Source organism: Echinococcus granulosus (genome assembly GCF_000524195.1).
Source record: "Echinococcus granulosus chromosome Unknown EG_S00021, whole genome shotgun sequence".
In the NCBI taxonomy this organism is placed as follows: Eukaryota; Metazoa; Platyhelminthes; class Cestoda; order Cyclophyllidea; family Taeniidae; genus Echinococcus; species Echinococcus granulosus.
This window is the reverse complement of record NW_020170401.1, coordinates 388,686-398,884: the sequence shown is the minus strand read 5'-3', so window position 1 is coordinate 398,884 and position 10,199 is coordinate 388,686. Positions and strand designations below refer to the sequence as shown.

The following is a 10,199-nucleotide window of genomic DNA, read 5'->3' as shown; positions in this document are numbered from 1 at the left end:
TCTTGTGTCTGTAAGTGGTAGAAGGGCGCATTCGTCCCATTTCAACGGGGTACAACTAGCAGTGCGAAATGAAGGAAGAACTGCTTGTGAAAGCATTGGTAGCATTTGCGGAGATGACAAGGAAGGTAATTTGAAGAGCAGGAACCACCCAGGCACCGACCAAAGGCTTCTAACATTTCAGTAGCAATAAGGCTTTTAACTGTATGACACCAGAAAATGCTTTTGCGTTAGGCTTAATCAGGATAGTAGGTATTTATTCCAACAGTTTACAACCCACTCTTTTCTTCTGGTGGTTTTACAATGTTTACAAATGGGTCAGTTTATAGTTGGAGATAATAATAACTCCATTTACTACCTTATTTATCTCCGGATTTTCGATCACGGATGGAAATTAGTACCTGTATGATGCCTTATCTACTTCCATCAAACTAACCTCTTATCGTATGAATCATAACATCGTTGAAACTTATATTCAAACAAATATAACAACAAAATTTGTTACCATCTTTGAGGAATTGAATCATAAGGGTATAGGCATCCACTTTTTTCTACTATCTTTTATCGTCGACACACAAACAACCGCCGATTTGACAGATCTCATCTACTTAACAACAAAGACAAAAACAAAGGCGGTTCCCTGTAAAAGTGTCGGATACCCCACCTCCACACCCCCCTTCCGCCGACTCTGTAGTCGAGCTCACCCTTTCCCACCAGAATGCTTAATCAATCCACCACAATTTCTCGTGGACCGCCACCGCCGCCTCCACCACAAACCGCAGGTGAAATTCCGGACACCACAATCTTTAGTCGTTGATGTGATGATGGTGACTAAGGCCACCGAGGGGGCTGGATAGTGAGATTTGCCGATGCACAAGCAGCACACACCTAGTCGGTAGGTGAGTGAATGAGAGGAGAGAATTCCGTTTTCTGGAACAGGTCTGTCTCGCAATGCAAGTGTGTGTGTGTGCCTGCGGTTCTTGTGAGGCTACGTTGACAGGTTGTTCCCAGGCCTTTCAGTCTGGCATTTTTGATGCTCGTTTACTCGTTTGCTCGTGGGTGCAGAACAAGGAGGTAACCAACTCGAGTCCTGAAATGCATACCGCCTTACTCATGCAGTAAAACCTGTTTTTGGGAGATGAATGAAGAAACGACGCCTAGATAAAATCTCCTTTTATAAATGAGTAATTTTGGTAGCTGAGGTCTTGTTGATTTTCCCCCTTCCAGATATTGACCAATAGTCGGTACTGGCGACACGAATATGTGTCAGACCCTATTTTCTTCTCCGATTCTGATGTCTTAAATATGTGGCATGTGCTCTTCATTGAATCGCTTGTTGCGAACAGATTGGTTGTTTAAAATAACAAATATGATTTTGAATGTTCTCCGTTTGAGGATGACCGCCTCCGTCCCTACAAGAATGAATGACAGCATATGTCTTAGTAGGGCAGCATACATTTAGGCTGTGGTCATTATTCTTCAACTGATGTCCTGATGTAAAAGTAAGCAATCTTGATTTTTCGGGTCGAAAGAAGTATGTATCAGAGGTAACCCTCTAGGACCATATTTTGGTTTAATTTTAACATATTTTATAGGATAAGCTCCTCAGATATCTAGAACTTCGAATATCTAAGGACACAGGGGTCAGAACTTATCTTCTGCTAAAAACTTTTACCACTGAATACCCAAAATTAAAAGAGATAATGAGGAGTTGAAAGTCGCTAATTTGGCAGCGTCTAATCAACATCAGGGGCCCCTGACCTGTTTGTCAACTACCCTTAGGAGAAGGCAGCCACCGCGGACGAGGTATTCTATTATTTGATTGTAACACGCTTTTTGCCTATTTCTCCTTTTCCACTTAGTTTATTTCCTTTTAATTAAACGTTCCACACATGCATTACACTTCGGCTTTGATATGAAAATCGGGAGGTCACATATATGTGTCAGTATTGGCGGCCACGGTGGTGGTGGTAAAGGACACGTTTCTAATGAAGGCTGCACTCAATTAAAAAGCTGTGAAATGGTCCTTTGCAGCGATCTCACGGCTTTAGAAACGAAACTACTCTTTTAAATTGATAGCTGGTTGGTTCCCTTCCATATTTAAAAATCTAAAGGGAACTATCAACCGCAACTTTTGGAGCACTGATCTTTAAATCGTATTTAACAAGAGATTTGGATGCCTTTTTGATGATTCTTTGCAATGACATCCTTCGAGCCTTCTGTGAATTCGTGTTTAGTTAGTGTACCAAAGGGCTGCAAGATTACAAGTGTGGCTGGAGGGCATGCAGCAGAAAATGGAGATCACGTACCACCAGAATAAAAGGGGAGGACTATTAAATCTCCATGGGCCTGACTCCGTTGAAACAGTAGGTACAAGAGTAATGAATGAATGCCAGTTAACCTGATTAGTCTGTCTTCTAAAAAAAACTGCTATACATTATCAATCACCCAAGGGAAGGGCATTTCCGAATTTGGAGCCGTCTCAGCAATCGCCTGCTGGAATAGACAGCTATCCATCGAACCTACACCGGGGAAACGAAATGTCAAGGAGCCATGGCTTTCTTCCTCATGACAGGCAGGTATTTCTACAAGTCAGTCCCCGCTTCTGCTGCCACAGCAACGAGCACGGTGTTGGTGAGGGTGATGGTGGTCCAAGGCACTTATTCCTCTGACATGGCAACGGGATGAACAAACAGAGGGGCAGAGCCTCAAATCCCTTGTACAGTCATGGGAACAGGCCTAATCACACCATAATGCCTTTTCCTCCTTCCGTCTCCTTCCCCCTGAAACGACTTTCACACGAGCAAGAGGGATAGACGGGCAGGTTTGGGCGTGGATTTATGGTGGTTGTATAGGAGTGAAAGTTATTTATAAGCCTCCCTACCCCCCTAAAGTCATCCAATTTGAACATAAACCATAAAACACGAAGATAAGTCCACCAAAATGTTCATTAGTTATGCTTTTGAGCAGAGGGGTTGTTTTAACTCCAATCAGTCTCCCCATAATTTACCTTTGACAAATGCCATTCAATAAAAGTCTTTTTTAAACTTCAAAGAGTTGATGATTAATCAGTATCTTGACAACGTGTTGCTGATATTTCTTTGCTGCAGCTGCCGTGAGAGGGGTGGTGATAACTGCAAACTATATCCTATTTTCAGTTTTAAAATCTCTCCATTTCAGGTGTTGTGAGGTGAAATGCAAAATGTGTCATCGTAAAGACCGCATCAATCGTTGCAAACCGGAGTCGACAGCGCTATCGCGAAGGATTGACGAGCTGCTCAACGTCAGTTCGATCAGTTTGTGGAGAGGACAGCGTCGAAAGTCCAAATTTTGAGTTCTCATGTGTGAAGCCTCGCCTATGAAGCCTACGACTTTGAGTTTCATCCCTCCTTCTTCCCGATCCACCACCTATTTACATTGCAAACTACATCACCTCGTGATTGACTTATGCGTTTTTTGGAATAATTTTTGTCTAAGATAAATAAGAAACGAAATTTTATTAAGTTAGTTTTGAGTAAAGAGTTTGTTATTTGGGATGATATTGATATAAAGCACCGATTTAAAGGGGAATTTGGGTGCTTCACTATACTTTCGCCCAGCGTCACGTATACGTGACGTGTGCAGTCTACCAACACATAATGACTAATCACTCTAATTTGGGCTGAAAATAAATACCTGTACGATGCCTTTCATTTTATGAATGATAAAATTGCAGGTTTTGGGGACCTCTTATGTTTTGATGTCCGCCGGTGTTTACATAAAATTCCCTCACTAAAATGTTTGAATTTAGAGGGAAAACTTGGTGTCTATAGCGGTTTAAGGCGTGCAAATTCGCGAAGAAAAATGACTTATTGATCCTCCAGTCTATCCATCAAATTTTGCAGATTTAATTGACAAGTTGTTGTGGAGTTGGAATGCCGCAATTTGTTATCCAAAAACAGTTTCAGCATGTTGGTGCATGCTGGGGCTCAGAGGGGTAAATTCAGTCCCTTTTATCTTCCAACTTCTTTGACCAGATCCCATTTTTCTACCCTAATGTATCGGTTTAAGCTTTAGCATCGATAAGCACCAATCTGTCCACCATATTGGACGCGATGCCATTAAAACGTCTCGGTAAAACAAAACTTTCCGTATAACCATTAACAAGCAGGAGTCTCTAAAGTGCGTATTTTCTTCTTCTCATTTGGAAGTGGAGCCCTTCCGAATTCTTTGCTCTGACAAATCTTTACAGCTCGGCTCAGATTTACACCCCACGTGACAGGTGACTTACTTTTGATTAAGGTATTGAAATCGTCAGCCAGAATGGCACTTTTGCAAATTGTTGGCCACCGTAATCTCGAAAGCACCTAAAGCTTGCTCCTTTTATCCACTTGGAAATAGAATTCGTCCAGCTATCCATCTGGCTGGATAGAGAAGTCAAATGTTGCACCATTGCTACTCTCAACACAGACCCCTCCTGTAGTGTGTGACTTATTTGTGATTAAGCTTGGAATTTCGCAAGCACTAACATAATGCTTTAATTGTCTGTTTAACGGTGTAAACGAACTCTCGGACATTTTGTCCTTTAGCATTACAGATTCCAACAGAGTTCTACAATTTCGGTCCTTCATTGGTGGCAAGCAAACTTGATTCTAAAGGACTACTATCCCTATTTCTATTCTTGAATGCTAGATCTTGATGTGACGAAAGAAGGGCACATGCTATGGATGAGAGAATCTGTGATGATCCCCAGCAGAAGGACCGAAAATAGCACCCACCTTTGACATTCCGCAAGGATGTTATTAACAGCTAAAGCGACACTAATAATGGCCGTAAACCATGAGGTAAAGTTCATTACGGAACCGTCTAAAGAACCTAAATAAAAACGCCAATTGTGGCAACACGCGAAACGTCCTTCACCGCTCTTCTACCTGGATAGAACCTTGATAGACGGATTAACGCAAAATCCCCATCCTTTACTAAATGGCTTTGCTCTTAGTTCAACGTTCATGCAACTGGCGATGGACATTCTTGACGTCCAGCACAATCCCCCTTCTCCCAATGCAGTTTTCATAGGGGACGTAACTCTAGATTTAGTGGAATTGGTGAGAGGAAGCAGTGACGTTGCGGTTAGGTACCTTCTCCCTTGCATGCAAATTGGGTGACAGGCGGGGTTGGTTCGTGGGTTTTTTCTTACAGTGTCGACCACGTTAAGATGGCCGACGGGAGAGGTTGACCAGGGGGAGTGTCAGAGACAATGCTCAAAAGTAACTCGGAGATTTAAGGCTCCACCATTGTGCCTCACCTCGAGGGCATGGTCTTCAGGCATGTCAGTAGAGCCTCAGTCCTTCTTTGTACACTGGCAACGCATAATCTGTCCTAGCATTATGACTTTTTTCGAATTTGAGAAAGTCTTGGAGTGCTGCAGTAATTTGTAATAAAATACTTTCCTTATGTCCAAAAATATCACAAAATTGCTGCTTGTAATGACGGCCATACCCCTTTCGAAAAAACAGTTGGACTGAAATGTTTGATAGCCTAGTGACAACCTCTCTGTTTAATGGAATCTTGTTTACTAGTCTTCAGGTGATGCTGATGTATCAGTATGTTAAGCAGACACTAAAATGTATCATCAAGGGTAGGGGGGTTACCACCGATGCTGCTTTTAGTATTGCGGACGCATTCAAGGTGGTAAGCGCAGAAGTTTAGTTGTGTTTTGGGGGACTAGAGAAGGGGACAGGGGAAGGGCGGGTGGGGACAGGGGACCGAAGAGCTAGGGCGAAGCCTAGCACGCAAGATGAAAGAGTAACCGCCATCGACCGACCATCGCAGATGCTTATCTCAGAGTGCCTCGTGTGTGTGTCCGCGGGTACGTGTGGCTAATTCCGGTTTATGGGTAAATAACAAAAAAGGAATGGATAATTTGTCTCCCCTCCCCCTTCATTCCCCCACACAGAGCAGGCCGATTCATTAATCATGCATTCCCTATCGTGGTCGCATCTGTCGTTTATTGACACACACCGCAAAGCCTCCAGTCCCCAAGCCATTTCGTTAATCACTCCTAAGAACTGCCCGACCGGTGTGAAATATTCATTTTTGTCCAGGTGGGTGGAGATGAGTGACGCGTGGGAGTTGTACGACCGCCTGAATGGTAGAGTCAAACCTTCGCACAACAAAATGCTGCACCATCTGGTTTGTCTAACCACTACTGTGCTCTGGAATTTTCGTTTGGTTTCAAATGATTCATAAAAACAATAATGACGGGATTTTTAGTGACGAAAGAACACCTTTTCTCGTATTATTAATAAAAAAATGAGAGGTCCTTGGATCAAAGGAAGCCTATGGAAAGGCTGGTTATTCTGTACTTAGACTCAAAAACTTATTTTGCTCATTCATTGACGAGGTAAGTCTTAATTTTTGCCTCTCTCTCTTCGGTAATGCCCAGATGACATGCGTGACTGGTCAGCTTGGACGGTCCAGTGAGTGTAATGCTACAAATTATGTGGTAAATGAGCGAAGAATACATATAAAAGCCCTTCATGCATGAACAACGTGGAGAGGCATGTGGATCCTAATTGCGGAATACAATGGAACTCCACCACAATGGATTTTTTAATAATAAATGGGTAAACTAGACATAAATTCTCATCAGAAAGGTAAATATTTCTCATCATGAGACAAATGACTCTAGAATTCGACAATGTTATTTCTTTTCACTGATTACGGCTAGGTTTGACTGGTATAAGACCAGTCCAAACTGGTGGAGCTGGATGGATGACGTCTCGTAGGGAACACAGTTTGGGCGAAAATGTGCCCGAGAGAGACCTCTGTCTAAGACACGATTAAGAAAAAAAGGTTCGAGCTTCTCTCATCCTGCTTAAGAGGTCATTCCCCATTCCCCACAAAATTTACCCACTGTTGACATTTCTGTCCAAGTTAGATTTTTAAAAGTATCATGTTTTAGACAGATAGACGAATGTGCCCGGCATCCCACTGCTCTCTTGATGCAGCGCTTAAATAGCGGTTTTGGAAACCAAAAGACGTACAGGATAAAATAACTTTGGTGTAAGCGATTAGATGGTCTGCCAGACCTTCAAGTCATCCCTGGTGAGGCTGAGTATGAAGAGAAGGAAAAGATTGGTTCATTGCCCTAATGTTTCCCACGCATTTGGCATCACAACAGCCTCCAAGTGAACTAAAACCAACTGCAAGGGAGACAAGACGATTGCAGACTGAGCCGTCTTCCCAACGAGACCGTAGATTCCATCTCACTGATTTTAACGGTCTACTTCCCTCACGTACTCCACATGCCGCAAAGTCCAAATAATTTGCCCGCCAATTTTAAGTATAGATTTTAATCACGTCCTCAAAGTACTTACATAATTATCTTTTCTCTTTAAAGACTTTTGGAATTTGGATAATTTTGCAAAGTTAAAAAAAACAAATTGTTTATTCGCGGCAGAAATTCGGTGTTGCCTAAACAACCGCTGGGGAATTAGTGATGCAAACCCACAGAACGAAAGCTGAATGCATGGCTTCCGCTGTTCGGTGAGGTGAGCTCGAGCACACAACCGTAGCTGGCGAAATTTCATGAATAAATCAGATGAAATTCCACTCTGGAAGGATGTAGAAAAAGGCAAGTTAATACTTAGTGAGTACACTAAGCTTTTTTTGCCATTATCAAGTTGGGTTGTTATAGCACGATAAAGAATAAAGAAAGAAGACTATTTACATAGCTTCGCTTTTTATATTTTAATGTCGGAGATATGACATCAGGCATTCATGTACATCCAGACGGTTAACTATTGTTAAGTAATGAATTTTCTCCCAGGGGCTGATGACAAGACCTCCTCTTAACACACCATACCTCTTAATACTAGTACTTTGTGCTTTATTTGCATCGTTTGTTTCAGGCTACTTTCGTGGAAACTCTTTTTTTAACTTTTTGCTTAAAGAAAGTAACTTCTGTATAACACTTGTGTGTGAAGAGTGTATGTGTATTGGAGGGTGAGGTTGGAACCTTAAGAGCTATAACAGCTGTTGAAGGGAAAATGCATATCAGATAAGGCGAACTGCGGATATGCAACTTGAATTACGCAAAGCCGAACAGCTACGGCTCACAATCCGCAATTTTAAATGTGTTTTTGTTTTGGATGGACAGGATTGTCGACACCTAAGGTATTTAAAAAAATACTTTTATTTTGGCCTTGCAGACAAAAACCTTGGCATTATTTATGATAGCCTGTCGCTCAGAAGTTGTTATATGGGATACGTTTATCCTCAGGCGATAAATGGTGGCGTACTACGACCTCCCGAAAGATGAAAGAAGATACAGCAATTGGATAGAATAGATGTTTTTAGAAGCACATCGGCTAAAGAGGGGCTGCCAGTATAACCCAGAGGCCACACCGCCCTGAGGAAGTGCAAAGACCAAGCTCTGCAGTGTTCGAGCAATCAAAACGAAGAGTTAAACAAGTAATCAAGGTATTACGTAGCCCCTTATTCCTTTCAAAGCGTCATTCTCAGCGCCTTTTTTAGATAACTTTATTGCGTCGGCTACCAGAACGTAGTCGGTCTTGTAAAAAACATTCACTAACCAACCATGTCAGTCATCTAATTTGCATGCTAGCAAGAAGATATCTGACAGAAATGTCAATGTTCCCTCTTGTCTATTCCACTGGACGTGAGGTATCGTCCTGTTAGGGAAGGGGAAATGTCCTGGCCATCCCATATTTCCATCACCTGTTGTAAGAATCAATAAAATGTGGGGGGAGTCATTTGGTCAAAGATGAAGTTTAACGGAGTTATGTGGTGATAGGGTTTCACGCCTATTACTCCTTGCCACTTTGTTCTAAATTCAGTGATGTCCAGACATATCTGTCTACATGGGTTCTGTTCGGCTAGTGTTTATTTAACTGACAGCATCTTAAAGGTATCATAGACAGCTCTGTAATGAACTTTTCCAGATGGCTTGCAGCCACGGCGCTAACGCAGTTGCTGAAAGTAGGAATCATTTCTTAACCCTTCTGTTAGGGGTCATCACAGATACTTTTACCAGTTCTATAAGCTATTCTTTCTTTGCGCAGAGCTTTAGCATTTAGTATTGCTGCTGTACAGAATGGGTGGAGGACTACAAGCATGGTTTGAAGCCCATGTCGCTAAGAGGATATACAGAAGCGCAGTGTTAAATGTCCGTAAAATTAAAACGAAAAATTAAGTAAGCAATTGAAGTATTACGCAATATCCTACATCTATTTGGTCATCTTTTTAAGTTAGCTTAGGGCGACCAGTTATTGGTTGTTAACAAAGCACGCCCTTCACACATGTAACTTCAGAATGAGGTTAGGAAACCTGGACGTCACATATACGTGACGCGGGTGGGGTACTTATTAGTGAGCTTGACCTACTTCAGGTACAGTATATCATACTTTTTACCACATGAGGAACTTAAATTGTTAATTATGATGCACAAAACGCAAAAGTGTATCACAAGCGGGTCCTGATAAGCTGTGCGCCATAGACGCCGAGGGAACCCTATTTAAGCAGTAGTAAATCGTTTACCTGAAACGACTTTAGGGAACATAACGGAAGGGTGCTTGCACAATCAAATGAGATGAGGTAAAAAATATGAATCTGTAATCTTTTTTAGTGACGTAAGGTTGGGGGTGACAAAAGAACCTGTTTTTGCTATCCCTATGATGGAGAATTTGTGTAAGCTACAGTAAATGATCGAGGGGGCGCTAAAATAGTGTATAAATATTTTTCCACAAAACAGGCACAAGTTTTGGTCAAAGTTCTAAAGAACTTCGTAAAAATGTGACCATGTAAAAACGCTATCCGAAAATGAACAACATAACATGATGGACAGCAGTGACACGTGCTTATGACGCCGCGATTTTCTTGTATGACCTTGAGGTCACCGATAGGTTGCAAAAGATTTTCATCAACTTGGGCTAAACAAACATCATTCCCACTTTTATAGAAAATAGTTGAAGTAATGAATGTAATTAATGAATCATACATGCTTCAGCTTTGGAAACTTTTGCATATTTTTTTCCTTGCAAGTAAACATTAGGCCCTTTTTATGACTTGCCCGTTCCCGTATCGTCGCGAAGACATATTCAAGATATCAGTGTGTAATGCTTCACTTATTTGTTCAAGTTTCTGCTTTGGTTTTAATGACCCTTAAGGTTCTCCGATTATACTCCCACCGGGCGAAATGG

At 41.9% G+C, this 10,199-nt stretch overlaps 1 protein-coding gene across 1 annotated transcript; it reads right to left on the bottom strand. All coding sequences in view use genetic code 11, as the record gives it.

The window, feature by feature from the left end:
• Window positions 1-1,860: 1,860 nt before the first annotated feature.
• EGR_03799 (hypothetical protein) lies at window positions 1,861-9,116 on the bottom strand (the record flags this gene model as incomplete). Its single annotated transcript, XM_024493048.1, has 6 exons — window positions 1,861-1,992; window positions 3,414-3,648; window positions 6,186-6,268; window positions 7,356-7,592; window positions 7,919-8,013; window positions 9,032-9,116. The coding sequence occupies 6 exons, from the start codon at window positions 9,114-9,116 to the stop codon at window positions 1,861-1,863; spliced, it is 867 nt and encodes a 288-aa protein (XP_024352509.1).
• Between the last annotated feature and the right edge of the window lie 1,083 nt (window positions 9,117-10,199).